This window comes from Lolium rigidum, chromosome 4 (genome assembly GCF_022539505.1).
Source record: "Lolium rigidum isolate FL_2022 chromosome 4, APGP_CSIRO_Lrig_0.1, whole genome shotgun sequence".
Classification (NCBI taxonomy): Eukaryota; Viridiplantae; Streptophyta; class Magnoliopsida; order Poales; family Poaceae; genus Lolium; species Lolium rigidum.
Window position 1 is genome coordinate 45,523,863 of NC_061511.1, and position 16,853 is coordinate 45,540,715.

Here is a 16,853-nt window from a genome sequence, read left to right on the forward strand (position 1 = left end):
TTAATAGTCATGAAATGCTAAAGTGAATTACATTTAAGATTGCAAACTTATTATGACACTTGATCTTGTTAAGTATGGTCATTACGTAATCCTCACATAGTGAAGAAATGAAATTCAAGAAACACATAATGCTCAATCTGTCACAAAATGTTCTCTTTAAAAAAATCGAAAGAGTTGACTGCATTCATGTTGCGATACTCGAGTCTAAAGGGTTAAATTATTAATTAAAAATTATAAGAATTGATAAAACATTGACAAAACTACATCTCCTTCGAATACTTGAATTCAAGAAGAGCTGTAATTGTACAACAACCGTGTTTTGAAAATTACAGGGAAGCTAATATATCGTAGAAAGAATTCTTGACTTGATGATTGATCAAGAGATTTTGGAAATACCAAAGATAAAGAGGGGACCCTCAATTACATGAAGTTGAGTGGGAGCTAAGTAGCTTTCCTGAGTCTTATATGTGATGACATATTTTGAGTGGAAGCTATATGTAAACCTCAGTCATGTATGTGTTGACATATTTTGAGTGCGAACATAAACAAAACGCTATAATATGTAGGTGACATACTGTGCCATATGGTACCATATGCATAATTATTTAAGATAATAAACGAAGTTGATGGTATTAAAACATTGAAAGGGTCTATCGTGATAAATCAAATGTGTTTAATAAACGTTAAAGTCAAAATTACTGTTGTAAATAAGATTCTGAAATAGGTTCGGGATGGAACAAGCTAAGTAGAAGTTTTTAACTTGTGTATAATTAGGTGAAACATTATGATGTTCACGGTATTACAAACAATCGTTAAGGTGAAAGAAAAGAGATGTTCTACATCACCTATGCTTTGGTTATAGAGTTCGTCATAAAACCATGTTGTATAAATGACATAATGTGATCGAAGTTCTTAGATGGAAGAACGTTTTCTTGTCATAAAACCATGTTGTATAAAAATTGAAAAAACTTTTGTTTGCTTTGAACTAAAATGAACAAATGATCTATTGTTTGAATTACTACAAGTTTTTCACTAACATGGTATTTAACTACCCGTTAGAGGTGTGATGTACATTGACGGACCATGGTACACAACACTGCTGGGCATCATAAATACACACATGACTAGTGTCTCTATGCTCACTGACGGACATAATCAACATCCTTGAGTGATGAAATTATTCCTAGTGACTGGCATCTCTCCTCGGCCGCTAGTGACGACTTTTCACCAGCAAAACCTAGATGGTACCACATTTACCACTGATAACTCACCTCTTACCCAATCACCGAGGGCTAGGCTGGATGTGCGATCATAGATAACTATAATAGTGGCCGTCGGTAGGAGCGTCTAAAAAGTAGTCTTGGTATAGTCTAGCATATCCGGCTTGTCTATCACGATGAATTGCCCCATGTCCTGGCAAGGAACCGCCAAGGCATGGAGCGTTCAACGCGGATCTTCATCGTGTGCTACGAATCTTGTGTAAATAACGAGTTTGCCATCATCGAATGAGGACGACGATGAATCCATGATCATTTGCAGGACGAGATTGTGACGACTTATTGGGATGCGGGAAAGGAAACATTGACAGAAATAACGAATGGACTTGCATATCTAGACCCTCGGAATATAGCGGTTGTAAATATATATATAGCCATTACAAATATAGTTGTTAGTAATATATTGTTAGTTATAATATAGTAGAGTGGTATACGGAGGGTAAAATATGGATAATTTGTTGGAGTATGAAGGAATATGGAGAAAAAATCTTTTTGGATGGCCCTCTCCCTCTAGATGGAAAAAATATGGAGGGAGAATTATGAAGGTGCTGCTGCTGGAGCTGCTGGGTATGGAGAAGGGCATATCCCCTTGTTCTGAGCATTGTCGTGTAACATGCAGGTCACCCTGGCCCAACAAAGAACCGATAAGGATTCCATCAACAATAGCTTTAATAAACCTGTCCATATCTACTCTGATGTATAAATACTCCTCCTGGGGTCTTCCCCTTATGACAAACCAGAGCTTTGAGCAACACACCAAAGCAAAGATAGAGGGCTATTTGCAGTAGTAGTCTCCGGGAGAAGGAGAAGGTTGATCCTAGAGGTAATTTAAACTGTTATAATCCATTAACTAATTATCTTTGCAGCTGCAAATTACACCGGAACATTGTACGTTTTTTTTAGTAGGTAATATGTGGAAGAGCATAAACTAAAGTTGTACGTGTACGTGAGTCTAATTGTTTTGTACATGACAGTGAAGGGCGAATATGCAAGGCCGCGGCAGCATCGCCTTCTTCTCGACCTACAGGCCGCCGGTGCCGCTTGACATCTTCTCCTCCACCATCCCGGGATCGCCGGCCGGGAAAGAGCTCCTGCTCACCGACGGCGTGTCGTACAACTATGACTGCCGCCCCATCCCTCCGGCGGCGCTCAAGGAGCTCCTGACGTGGTTGGGGAAGAATAATGCGAAGCTGGCCAGGGATTGCGGCGCCACCCCGGACGACGCCGACAAGGGCCGCGTCACGGGCCTGATCTTCGTCTCCGAGAGGGACAACGGGCTGGAGACGCTGCACGTGTCCCTGCGCACGAACAACCAGGTGAAGGTGTACCGCTTGGCTGACATATACGGCGCTGACACCTTCGGCGGTGTGCGCATGGAGGACGGCGGCTGCATCGCCGGCGGTTTCAAGGTGGGCCCACGCACCGTCGGCCACTCGCTGGTGTACGTTTCGACCAAGGAGCCGGCGAAAACTCGGCGTACGCCATGGACCGTGGTGTACAAGACCAACCTTGCAGACGGCAAGACCCAGCGCCTCACTCCACAAGGTACGTAACGTTGTAGCTAACTAGCTAGCACATGGAGTAGTATATGCTTAGCTTGCTAAGCTTGGCTTAGCGCAAAACTTATTCGATATATATATGCATATGACACTGACAGGGCAATATGATTTGAGCCCCGCCGTGTCACCATCTGGGACGATGGTAGCGGTGGCGTCGTTCGCAGACAGCAAATGGAATGGCGAGATCGAGAACCTCAAGACCAACATCCTTGTGATGAACGTGGATGGGGACCTGGGCCGGAGGCTGCTCATCAAGGACGGCGGCTGGCCGACGTGGGGCAGCGACAGTGTCATCTTCTTCCATCGAGGCGTGAACACAACGCTCCGCGATGGCACGGTTCAGACAGCCTGGGGCGTGTTCCGCTACGACATGACCACCAGGGTGACCGTCCGGGTGACAACGGAGGCGTTCAACTGCATGACACCGGCCGCCATCAGCAGCACCAAGGTGGCGGTGGCGACCATCCGCGAGCGCTCCGGTTTCAGCGACGTCCGCAATGAGGCGCAGTACCGGCACATCGAGATCTACGACACGGCGATGCCGGGGCAGGTGATCGAGGTCACCCGGCTGGGGACAAACCCGAAAGCCGACCACTACAACCCATTTGTGGACGACGGCGGCAAGCGCATCGGGTACCACCGCTGCAGGACAAGCCAGGCCCCAGACGAACCTACTCGGAGGGTGGACAAGCTGCAGTCGCCGGGCAAGGACGTGGGGCTGTTCAGGGTGTCGGGCGTGTTCCCGACCATCTCTAAGGACGGCACTAAGCTCGCCTTCGTGGACAATGAGTTCAGGGCTGTGTGGCTCGTCGACAAGCAGGGCCTGCGTAAGGTGTACGAGACCGGAGGCCCAGATAGGATCTTCTCGCCGGTGTGGAACCAGAACCTCTTGCTGGACTCCCTCTACGTCTGCATGGGCCCGTCCTTCCACCCCAACAACGCGCTCGAGATCTGCAACATCCCACGCGTCTCGGACCCTGGTCGCGTGCAGGGCAGCTTGCAGCTCACGCAGGGAGGTTTCAACAACGCCTTCCCATCCAGCAACCCACAGGGTACGTACGTACGCGCGCTGCCAACGGGAATATATATACCAACCAACAATTGACCGATCGATAATATGCATGCAGGGAACAAGTTCGTGTTCCGGTCGACGAGGGACGGCGGAACCAACAAGTACAAGAACCTCTACATCATGGACAACTCGGTGGTCGGGGCGAACGGCCTCGGCAAGGTGACGCGTCTCACCAACGGGCCCTGGACCGACACCCACTGCCAGTGGTCCCCGAGCGGGGACTGGATCGTCTTCTCCTCCACGCGCGACAAGCCAGCGACGGCGCCGCCAAAGGACTTTGGCCTGGACCCTGGCTACTTCGCCGTCTACCTGGTGAAGGCGAACGACCCCACGGTGGTGGTGCGGGTCATGAGGAGCGGCAGCGACCTCTCCGGCCACGTCAACCACCCGGTGTTCAGCCCGGACTGCCGGAGCATCACGGTCACGTCCGACCTGGCGGCAGTGTCCGTCGACCCCATCTCGCTGCCGCTCTTCGTCCACTCGGTGCGCCCCTACGGCGACATCTTCCTCATCGACATCGACAACAAAGACATCACAAAGAACAAGGACGTGCAGTCGTACAAGCGCATCACGCACAGCCGCTACGAGAACTCCACCCCCTGCTGGACGGTGCTCTCGCCGGATGACCCGAGAGCGCCGTGGACCACCATGGCCGGGAAGGGCCCCGCTGCGGCCTTTAGGCCGGGGTGCCCGTACGCGGAGAGCTTTAAAATGACCGGCCACCTCATCGTCCCCAAGAGGTGCTGCTAAGCATCCTCATCCATCCATCCACCCACCCGCCCGCTGAGTCAGTTGCTACTCCATATATATACTTATATATATATATATCCATCCCTCCAACAAGAACGAGGTAAATAAAGGCTACAAAATAAGTTAGGGCTTCCTTCTATGCTACATATTCTTCCAATATATATGTCAACAAGGAAGAACCGGTTAATTAAGCAAAATAAGGCCAGCTCAGATGGAGTGTACTACCTCCCGGCCGGAGCATATAGTTGTTTCTCGAGTGTAAGTTGCATTAATCATGCCTATCTAAGATGCATTGTTACTAATGCAGCATGTATGTATGTGTACGTGTATGTAAACACATATTTACCTATATATATTGAATAAGATGTACTTACGATTATTAATCGATCCATCTTTATGTGATCACTAATATTAGTGCTGGCATGCACGCACGGTTCCATTATGTTCTCAATTTCTATGCTGCATTAAGCCTACTCCTCTCTTTTTTACCTTTTATTTAAATGACTTACAAGTGACAAGTGCGTAGGATTGTCGCAGCCTTTCACTCCAGAGTACTTACAGTTCAGAGTACTTACAGGAAGAACCGGTTAATTAAGAAAAATAAAGCAAGCTCCCTTGGAATGTACTACTTCCCGGAGTATATAGTTGTTTGTGGTGTGTAAGTTGCATTAATCATGTCCATCTAAGATGCATTGTTACGAATGCAGCGTGTATGTATGTGTGTGTATATATATAAATAAATTTACCTATTTATATATATTGAATAAGATGTATACTTATGTTTGGTTATTAATCGATCCATCTTTATGTGACCATTAATTTAGTGCTTGCATGCATGCATGGTTCCATTTTATGTGTCAATTTCCATGGTCAATCAAGCCTACTCCTCTTGGGATCTTAATTTTCTTTTAGTGACTTACAAGTGGATAGGATCGTCGTAGAATTTCACTCCATAGTATTTTGAGGCTTGTATCCCAAAAAGGATGATTATCCTGCACCAAAATCTTAATAACCTTGATCGATAAATGGGGTAATGAGGTAATAATATTTTCGAATTTATGATTTAATATACATAAAATAGCTAACAAATAAAATCCAGTGACACGATAGATAAGATGCATATGCAATTAAGAAAATAAACAACACACAACTAATAAAGCAATGATAATTCTTAGGCTTTTGACTTCATTAATAATTAAGCCAAGTTAATTAAAAAGCATTAATTTGTAATTTTTGGTCCATTTTGAAACAAAATTTTAGTTGCTTTGCTCCAAGAACAACAAAACTTTGTATGTTTTGTTACGATTGTGAAACAGATAGTAAGTTGAACATAATGTATACAAATAAAAAAATAAATTGAGTACATCTCTTGTTGCTTGATATCAATCTTAATGTTTGAGCCTCGGTGTATATCTTAAGGTTGCTTCTAGGTCCCTCTATATTCCGTCGTTAACATTACTAGGTCACTAATACTTAACTTTATAGTATTCTATTTGTACCTAACATAGGATCTTGCTAATACATTACTATTTCTTACGCGCACCTTCACGGTCTAGTTGCACTTGCAAAAGCAAATCCATGCAAGGCCATTCTGATCCAAATAGAAACAAATAATAAGCCAGCAATGCCGTTCAATAAGTGCTAGTTAGGTAGCTAGCTAGCAATAAAGAAAAGAATATGATCCTTGCTTTTTGTCGTTTGTTATAGGACCTCTGATTTACATCTACCCATGTGAATTTTTAATGGCCATATTTTACTAAGAATTTAGAAAGGAAATGTAGTAAGTTTGATCGTATATAGTCAAAAACATAAATCAAAAGGTACAAGTAAGCATATTTTTTTATGGTGGGTATGGTCTGAATCAAAAGGTACAAGAACCAAAGCATAGCCGGGATGGTGGGTATGGGTTGATGCATGCCTGTCAGCCCGAGTTCGAGTCTCCGCACTCGCAACCCAGGTTCTACTCACTAATTCTTCTATAAAAAAAATGCCAAGGGCTTCTTCCCCTGTAGGCGTCATTTCTAAGGTCTGAAACTCAGATACCAGAGACAATTTCTCCATTGTTCTATCGTGGCTTCTCATCTTCGCGAACTAGTATATATAGATCAATGCAAGTATAAGTACCATAATGATAATAGAAGAGATGGACGACATATTTTTTGAGCTGTATTTAGTGCCATGTCTAAATGACATGGAGAAAGTGCACAAGAGAGACAACTGCTATTGCTCGCAAGAGAATAAGTAGACAACCACTATCGATCGGTTGGCTCTGGAATTTCTGTCACGGTCACAAATATCGCTAGCATTGGTTGTATCCACAAATAGTAGAATATATAAAGGAACTAGTGCAAGTCCTAGTCATTGGGAATGTCAAAAAAAGAATTCGCAAAAGAAAGGAATCTCAAAAAAGAAGAAAAAAATGGTCGCTACCATTTATATATAACCCTGAAGGTATCCTGAAATAGTACTCCCCCTTCCCGTGTGCCATATGTATTAGAAGACTGTTTAAACATGCATGTATTGTTCAGAAATATGCATGAATATTTTCAAACTCGTGAGCAAACTCATTTTTAAAACACATGACATTTTCTGAACCATCCTAAATAAACTATTATTTTATCATTATTCTTTTAAACAGAGCATGAACATTTTTCTGGACACGTGAAATATTTTTGGAATACGTGAACATTTTCTTCAAACTCATGAGTATTTTTTGAAACACGTGAAAATAATTTTGCGTATTTTTTGACCCATGAATAATTCTTTGAACCTCGAGTATTTTTTCAACATGAACATATTTATTCATTGAACATTTTAAGAATATGAAAGTGATTTAGAAACACGGTCGTTTAAAAACACACGAAAATTTATGAACCCTGTGAACACTTTTTGAATCCGCAATGTATTAATTTGGAACCTCATGAACATTTATCAACATGAACATTTTTTAAACTTGAACATTTTAAACATTGAACATTTTAAGAATATGAAACTAGGTCAGAACATGATCTTTTTAAAATCCATGATTTTTTTTGAACCCGGCGAACATTTTTTTAATTTGCAAAGTATTAATATGGAACCACATGAACATTACAAATATGTTCGCGGGGTTCAAAAAATAGTCAAGTGTATGAATACAAAAAGAGTTCATGCGATTAAAATAACACTTCCATGTACCTAAGTATATTTTTTACCAATTCAAAAAGTTTGTTTGTATTTTGTATTACCTTGTTTACATTTTTCTAAAATAGCATATTATTTGAATTGGTGAATGTAATTTGTGTAGATAATTTGATCACTAAACATATTTTTATAACCCGTGAGCAATTTTAAAAACTTTATGAACAATTTTTATCCATAAAAACATACTTTTTCTAATCTTGATTTTTTAACCCCGGTAAAAGCAATGCAAAAAAGAAAGACAAATGAAAAAAGGAAGAAGAAGAATGATAAAAATAAAAGAAAAAATGGAAAATAAAGAAGAGGAAAGTAAATAAGAAAGATAAAAGAATATAAAATGAAAAGAAATAAGAAACTGAAGGCTAATACAGGCAAAAGAACAACCAAAGCAAGAAACACACCTCGACACCGACTCTGTGAGAGACCAACAGCTCGACCGCGACTTTGCAGGAACCAAAGTGAAAAAGACTAGCGTGATGGAAATGGGTATGGCATCCTATTTAACGCTAAACGCGTCAACTAACGCGACAGGATCTCCCCTGGCGGCACCCTCGGGGCCACACACGAGGGGCACACGAGCTGAGATGCGTTTTTAGGTGGCGTTTTTCAGCGGACTCTTATATAAATGGGGAGAATTTCACTTCCTGGTGAGGCTGGAATTCGAGCCGAGCCGAGCCAGCTCGGCTCGACTCGCTAAAGCTCGGTCAACAAACGAGTTAGTTCGACTCAGCTCGTTTAACAATCGAGTCCAGATTTGAAACTCGGCTCGACTCGAAAAGCTTGCGAGTAACTCACGAGTAGCTCGTTTAAAACTGTCAAATGGAACATGTAAAATTATAATGTATTTTGCTGAATATTTAGGCAATTTGAGCATGAATGATGCACAACAATCATTAGTATTATGGTACTCGAATAATATAAACCACAACAATCAATATATCAGGAGAATAAGATTGTCGAGAAACCACAAATATACTTGCCTATTTTCGTGGGTTTCAATATATCATGAGAATAAGATTCACTAGTAGAAAACATGCCTATAGTCCCGGTGCGTTTGGGCCTTTAGTCCTGGTTTTCCAACCGGGACTGGACCTTCGGGACTAAAGGCCCTCCCCTTTAGTCCCGGTTCAAATATACACCGGGCCTGAAGGTTCCTCCACGTGGTGCGGCCAGGGAGCTCGTGGTGGAGGACCTTTGGTCCCGGTTCGTAGGACGAACCGGGATTGGAGGGTCTCTGCCGCGGCAGCTGCCGCGGCAGAGGTTTAGGGTGGAGCAGCGTTTCTCTGCCGTGGCAGAGAAACTGGCCATTTCTCCGCCGCGGCAGAGGTTTAGGGTGGAGCAGCGTTTCTCTGCCGTGGCAGAGTATTAGGGTTTTATGTTATTCATTCAATTCTGCAATGCATACATCATTCAAGAAACCACAAACATCATCATGAATATATATACATCGTCATGAAATAATGTACACGTAATGCATGTTTACAAATATAAAGTCGGGCCTCTTTACCATATCTATCTCATATGCCTAATGTCAAATATGAACTCTCGATGGTATTCTCCAGTTGGAGCTATGACCTTCCTAAGTAAGAATCCTGCAAATTCCTCTTGAATTGCTCGGATACGATCCACCGTTAGGAGAGAGTCTCGCAAGCGTTCAATCTAATTTAAAAAAAGGAGATCAATATATATGAATGGAACTCAATACAATTGATGGTAATAGAAAAAGATTGTGAAATATTGTTCACGTACTCTAGTGGCATGCATAGCCTCCTCCGGGTCCCGGTGACAGGTCATCTCGCGAATGAACTCGCAGACGTAGTATCCACATAAGTTATTCCCGGGTTCCTGCTTCAAACACTTTACGAAAAAATAGTTCGATCAAACTAATATTCAAGCATGGTATTGAAACAAAATATCAAAGAGATTCGCGGACATAGCTATAGTACTACTTACAGGGCGATCTTTAAATGTAAGCTCCAGTTTCCATTTACCTGAAGCAGTGTTGATGAACCGTTTCCAAGCCCTGCCCGGGAATGAGTTATTAATTACTTGATATCAGGAAACGAGGATAAAAGATGTTGATACAGGGTGATATTGATTGAAATTACCTCTGGAGCATGGCAGCCATGTTCGCCCATTGCGCATGCTCTTTACGTTTCGAGTCCATGACAAGTACTACTCCTTTCTGAAGCTGAATGATTAGGAGAATATAGTGCAATCTGCGCACGCATAACTCAGAGGATTAGTTAAGACTTAACATGAGTAAGCGAAATCGAATAAGTATAAGACAATAACACTCATTCGAAGTTGTAAGGGAAGAATATTTCCTCTTTGTGTTGTTGCTTCTGTAAAAACCTTAGCATGTTATCCTCTGTGTCCTTGGGGAACCGGTTTACCGTAACTTCATGAACGGTGCTTGGGTCAATGAACCCAATGTCATAGAGTCCGCCTCTTTTGCATTCGAGCATCTTCATTCTGCATAATATAGCGAGGATAATAGTTACTGCAATGAACGAGCTAAGCTAGAGACTTAATTACAGAAATAAATCACTTACAGACAGTAGCAACTAATGAGAGCTTTGTCGAGGGTGTCTTGATTGAATAACTGAAATAGTTCTTCAAAATCAATGTTTAGCTCCTCCTTTCCCCGGAAGTAATGCTCATCTCTAATTTCCACTATTAGTACGATCTCCGAGTCCCTACATGCTTGCATGTACCATTCATGCAACTTTCGCATCTGAGTCCCTAGAGTTCCTAGATGGCCAGGTCTGACGAGAGGCTCCCCGTATGTGTATGTGTATTTGACTTCAGCCATGGGAAAGTAACCTTTGTACTTAACCACTGCTGCATGCTCTCAAGCCGTCCGTTCGATCATCCATGCCGTCTCCGGATCATCATAGGAGTGCACGACCAAGGGGGGTAGCGATTGATTTTCCTGTTGTCCGAGCTGGGCAATTGTTTTCGCTTTTCTCGCTCTAGACGACTGTCCAAGAGAGCGGTCATAATCAGCTGGCAACTCAGCTTGCTTTGTTCTCGTCTCGACAAAGTGCTTCACTGTATTCGGTGCTATAAACAGCTTTAACGGAGGCTTCTTCGGTGCAAAATGCGCCTTCATCTGGTCCTTTACGATTTTGTCGTTTTGCTCATCGGTCCTCTCGCATGGTAACAACTCGGGAGTCTAACACATGCAGGTAACGGCGAACATGCTCGTCCACCTCTCTAATGCGGCGATCGACCACCTCCTCGGGGGCCGGCTCCCTCCGCACTGATCGTGGCCCACGCGACCGCCACCAAAGAAGATCCGGGTCGACGACGGGACCCGGATTCCGCACCAAGGTGCACGCCCCGGAAGATAACACCTCCCAGTGCCACCCCGGCGGAGCTCAGTCCCGGACTTCCCCCATCGTCAGCATCTGGTCCAGAACGTGCCCAGACCCTCCACGACGCGACGGGCGCGGCATCGTAGCTATGAAAACTAAATCATATATATACTAACATAATTAAACAAACATAATATTGTGCTAAATAAACTAACTATATACGAAATAATATTGTGCTAAATAAACTAACTATATATACATACTACTAATATAGTTCTATAACTAATATTTCTAACTAATACTACTACTAATATTTAGTAAGTAAATATTTCTAACAAATTCTTTTAACTAATATTTCTATCTAAATATTTATACTACTAATATTTACTACTAATGAATATGAATTTGAATTTGAATAACTTATGAATATATATCACTAACAAATATTACTACTTTTCACTATTTTCTAAGACATAAATTTTTATCTAACAAATATTTCTAACATATAAATTTCACTACTTTTTTACTAACAAATATTTCTATCTAACATTATTTTTACTAACAAATATTTCTATCTAAACTAATATTAATACTACACTACTACTAAATATTACTATTACTACTACACTACGTACATTACTAACAAATAATAGTGCTAAAATAAAATAAAACTTACCAAAAATGGAGGAGGCCGGCGACGGAGGAAGTGGCCGGCGGCGGAGGAGACGCACGGCTCGCGGGAGAGTTGGTGGAGCGGCTCGAGGTGGCGCGGCGGCGTCTGGTCGACGCGCGGCAGGAGGGGGCGGCGGCGGCGGCGGACGCGCACGGCGTGCGCGGGAGAGTTGGCGGACGCGGCGGCGTCGGATCGACGCGCGGCAGGAGGGGGCGGCGGCGATGGCGCACGGTGGCGACGGAGGCGGTGGCGCACGGCGACGGCGTCGGCGAGAGCAGCAGTTCGGCAGCCTGGCGGCGTCGTTTTTGCTTCTCTCCGCGCAAATGGTCTACGCGGAGACGAATCGGACGGTTATAGGTGGAGACCCTTTGGTCCCGGTTGGTGGCACGAACCGGGACCAAAGGCAAAGGGTTGGAAAATCTCCCGTGGCACAGCTTCTTGAAGATGTCGTTGGTGCACACGTCCTAGGCCATCTTCGGAAGCTCCGCCTCAGAATTGTTTTCCTGCAAGCCCGTAAAAGACTACATCTCCTCTAACAGTGTTGGGGAAAGGGTTGGAAAATCTCCCGTGGCGGAGCTTCTCGAAGATGTCGTTGGTGCACACGCCCTAGGACATCTTCGGAAGCTCCGCCTCAGAATTTTTTTCCTGCAAGCCCGTGAAAGTCTCCATCTCCTCTAACAGTGTTGGGGAAATGGTTGGCAAATCTCCCGTGGCGGAGCTTCTCGAAGATATCGTTGGTGCACACGCCCTAGGACATCTTCGGAAACTCCGCCTCGGAATTTTTTTCCTGCAAGCCCGTGAAAGACTCCATATCCTCTAACAGTGTTGGGAAATCTCCCTATATATATGGTACAAAAAGCCAACCATCTCCACTGTTAATATCTTACATACAGTTACATGATTACACAAAATTAAATGGGAAATTGATTGCCATGTTGAGATACTCATTTGTGCCATGATCCTTCTTCATTTAACTTGATCATGGAGCATCTTCATCATTGAACCTTCTTCGGCCGTAACCATGGAGCATCTTCATCATTTAACTTGATGCTTGGATCAATGTTCACTGTGAAGGGTGGAATTTCATCAAACTTATTATAATCTTCTGACATGTCTGTCTTGTCCTCCACTTCCACGATGTTTCTTTTTCCAGAAAGAACTGTGTGGTGTTTTGGCTCATCGTATGATGTATTAGTTTCCTTATTTTTCCTTTTTCTTGGTTTGGTAGACATGTCCTTCACATAGAAAACCTGGGCCACATCCTTAGCTAGGACGAATGGTTCGTCTCTATACCCAAGATTGTTGAGATCCACTGTTGTCATTCCATACATACAACTTGTCTACCTGAACCCCGCCTCCTGTTATCTTGACCCATTTGCACCTAAACAAAGGGATCTTAAAAGAAGGCCCATAGTCAAGTTCCCATATCTCCTCTATGTAACCATAATATGTGTCCTTTTGGCCTTTGTTGTTTGTTGCATCAAAGCGGACACCACTGTTTTGGTTGGTGCTCTTTTTATCTTGGGCGACCGTGTAAAATGTATTCCCATTTATCTCGTACCCTTGGAAAGCCAATACAGTCGAAGATGGTGTCTGGGCCAACAAGTACAGCTGATCTCCAACAGTAGTATCATTCATGAGATGTTTTTGCAATCAACCGCCAAAAGTCGACATGTGTTCACGTATAATCCAGTCGTCCGACTGCCCTGGGTTCTGGGAGCGTACAAAATTCTTGTGTACATTGATATACGGAGCCACCAAGATGGAACTTTGTAGAACTGTGTAGTGTGCTTGAGTGAAAGAATGCCCGTCCCTACATATCATTGCTTTCTTTCCTAGCGTGCCTTTTCCACTCAGTCTTCCCTCGTGCCGCGATTCAGGAACACCAATCGGCTTAAGGTCAGGAATAAAGTCAACACAGAACTCAATGACCTCCTCTGTTCCATAGCCCTTGGAGATGCTTCCTTCTGGCCTAGCACGGTTATGAACATATTTCTTTAAGACTCCCATGAACCTCTCAAAGGGGAACATATTGTGTAGAAACACAGGACCGAGAATGGAAATCTCATCGACTAGGTGAACGAGGAGATGCATCATAATATTGAAGAAGGATGGTGGGAACACCAGCTCAAAACTAACAAGACATTGGACCACATCATTTCGCAACCTCTGTAGACTTTCTGGATTGATTACCTTCAGAGAAATTGCATTGAGGATTGCACATAGCTTCACAATGGGCACTCGAATATTTTCCGGTAGAAGCCCCCTCAATGCAATCGGAAGCAACTGCGTCATTATCACGTGGCATTCATGAGACTTCAGGTTCTGGAATTTTTTCTCTGCCATATTTATTATTCCCTTTATATTGGAGGAGAAGCTAAACGGGACCTTGATACTGCTCAGGCATTCAAAAAATATTTCCTTCTCTGCTTTTGTAAGAGCATAGCTGGAGTAATGACGTCCTTTTTCTGTCTCATGTAGTTTTTTTTTGGTCTTTCATATGTTGCTGGTCCTCCAGTGCTTCTGGTGTATCTTTTGTCTTCCAGTACACGCCTAGGAAGCCTAGCAGGTTCACGTAAAGATTCTTCGTCACGTGCATCACATCGATTGAAGAGCGGACCTCTAGGACTTTCTAATAGGGTAGCTCCCAAAATATAGATTTCTTCTTCCAAATGGCCGCGTGTCCGGCAATGTCATTCGGAACAGACTGTCCGCCAGGACCCTTTCCAAATATTACTTCTAGATCCTTGACCATACCAGCACCACGACGGTGGGCAGGCTTCTTCCGGTGATCTACCTTACCGTTGTAATTCTTGCCTTTCTTTCTTACGGGATGGGTACGCGTAATAAATTGACGATGCCCCAGGTACACGACCTTCTTAGATTTATCCAAATATACATTGTCAGTCTCATCTAAACAGTGCGTGCATGCATTGTATCCCTTGTTTGACTGTCCTGAAATGTTACTAAGAGCAGGCCAATCATTGATGGTTACGAAAAGCAGCGCTCGTAGGTCAAATTTCTCCTGCTTGTGCTCGTCCGACACAGGTACACCTGTTATGGCCCACAGCTATAGAAGTTCTTCAACTAATGGCTTCAGGTACACATCAATGTCGTTACCGGGTTGCTTCGGGCCTTGGATGAGTACTGGCATCATAATGAACTTACGCTTCATGCACAACCAAGGAGGAAGGTTATAGATACAAAGAGTCACAGGCTAGGTGCTATGACTGCAGCTCTGCTCTCCAAAAGGATTCATGCCATCTGTACTTAGACCAAACCTTAAGTTCCTTGCATCCTCTGCAAAGTACGGGACCTCTCTATCGATTTTTCTCCACTGGGACCCATCAGCAGGGTGTCTCAACATCTCGTATTTCTTACAGTCTTCTTTGTGCCGTCGCAACAACCTGGCGTGCTCTTTATTTCTGAACAAACGTTTCAGCCGTGGTATTATAGGAGCATACCACATAACCTTGGCAGGAACCCTCTTCCTGGGGCGCTTGCCCTCAACATCACCCGGGTCATCTCGTCTGATCTTATACCGCAATGCAGTGCACACCGGGCATGCATCCAAATTCTCGTACTCGCCGTGGTAGAGGATGCAGTCATTAATGCATGCATGTATATTTTGCACGTCTAATCCTAGAGGGCAGACAACCTTCTTCGCTTCGTACGTACTGGTGGGCAATTCGTTACCCCTTGGAAGCTGCTTCTTAGTTATTTTCAGCAACTTTTCAAACCCCGAGTCAGTCAAACCGTTCTCTGCTTTCCATTGCAACAATTCCAGTGTGCTACCTAGCTTTTTCTGGCCATCTTCGCAAGTTGGGTACAATAATTTGTTGTGATCCTCTAACATCTGGTCGAAGTGCAACCTTTCCTTTTCAGTTTCATATTCTCTCCTTGCATCAGCAATGGCCCGACCAAGATCATCAGCAGGCTCATCTGATGCCTCTTGATCTTCTGCTTCATTGTCTTCATTGCCTTTTGATGGAAAACAATCCCCCTTTGCAGTATCACCGTATTCAGCGAACATGGGGTAGTTGTCATCATCATCTTCTTCTTCTTCATTGTCTTCCATCATAACCCCTCTTTCTCCGTGGTTGGTCGAACAATTGTAGTGGGGCATGAAACCGGACCGCAGCAGGTGGGTGTGAATGGTACTTGAGGAAGAGTAATTTATGATATTCTGACAGTTAACACATGGAAAATATATAAAACCACCCTGTTTGTTTGCCTCAGCCACATCGATAAAAAATTTCAGGCCCGAAGTGAACTCGTTAAAGCGTCGGTCAATGTACATCCATTGCCGATTCATCTGCATGATATAATTAAGCTTATCAAAAACCATTACAGAACATCATGATTAGTGAAACGATGTATATATATACACATGCATTTTATCAATAACAGATGAAAGGATAAAGTTATTAACCTCGATGAAGAAGGAAAAATATAGGACCAAGATTTAAGTGTGGCTTGTTTTGTGTGAACTCAAGTGGCAAAAGCTTTTAGGCATTTCATCGAACACCTTTTATGCATATGAAGAGGGCAAAGCAACATACACCTCTCTTGTGCTAAGAAGTGGAAAATGCTAAGTGTGGCTCACACTTGGGCAGAGCAAGGGTATATATAGATAGATGGGTATTTGGTCCCGGTTGGTAAGGCAAACCGGAACTAAAGGATAGACCTTTGGTCCCGGTTTGTAATATAAACCAGGACTAAAGGGGTTGCGTCCCCCTGACGCAACCCCTTTAGTCCTGGTTTGTATTACAAACGGGACCAAAGGCCCCAAACGAACCGGGACTAGAGGGTGGCATCGCGCTGCGTCAAACGAACCGGGACCAATGCCACCCACTGGTCCCGATTCGTTTTAAAACTGGGACTAAAGCTTCGAGGGGTGCTGGACGAAAGCCCTGTTTTCTACTAGTGATTGTTGAGAAACCACAAATATACTTGACTATTTTAGTGGGCTTGGGCTGACACGACACCACTTGCCCATTTTGAGATGGATTAGTTTGTTTC

General features: G+C 43.7%; 1 protein-coding gene and 1 pseudogene across 2 annotated transcripts; one reads left to right on the top strand and one right to left on the bottom strand.

Annotated features, from left to right (window-relative positions):
- Nucleotides 1-1,991: 1,991 nt before the first annotated feature.
- LOC124708038 lies at nucleotides 1,992-5,037 on the top strand. Of its 2 annotated transcripts, none has more exons than XM_047239728.1 (4): nucleotides 1,992-2,100; nucleotides 2,252-2,822; nucleotides 2,935-3,888; nucleotides 3,964-5,037. In XM_047239728.1, the coding sequence occupies exons 2-4, from the start codon at nucleotides 2,264-2,266 to the stop codon at nucleotides 4,656-4,658; spliced, it is 2,208 nt and encodes a 735-aa protein (XP_047095684.1). In that variant the 5' UTR covers nucleotides 1,992-2,100; nucleotides 2,252-2,263; the 3' UTR covers nucleotides 4,659-5,037. The 2 variants fall into 2 exon arrangements, with proteins under 2 accessions (XP_047095684.1, XP_047095685.1); XM_047239729.1 differs by having other exon boundaries at nucleotides 2,015-2,100; nucleotides 2,257-2,822.
- Nucleotides 5,038-12,850: 7,813 nt separating this feature from the next.
- On the bottom strand, nucleotides 12,851-16,131 carry LOC124707943 (annotated as a pseudogene).
- Nucleotides 16,132-16,853: the final 722 nt, after the last annotated feature.

Coding starts and splice junctions, on each gene's coding strand:
- LOC124708038 (XM_047239728.1), top strand. CDS start 2,264: ATGCAAGGCCGCGGCAGCATCGCCTTCTTCTCGACCTACAGGCCGCCG. Junction 2,823..2,934: donor CCAGCGCCTCACTCCACAAG/GTACGTAACGTT, acceptor TGACACTGACAG/GGCAATATGATTTGAGCCCC. Junction 3,889..3,963: donor CCCATCCAGCAACCCACAGG/GTACGTACGTAC, acceptor ATATGCATGCAG/GGAACAAGTTCGTGTTCCGG.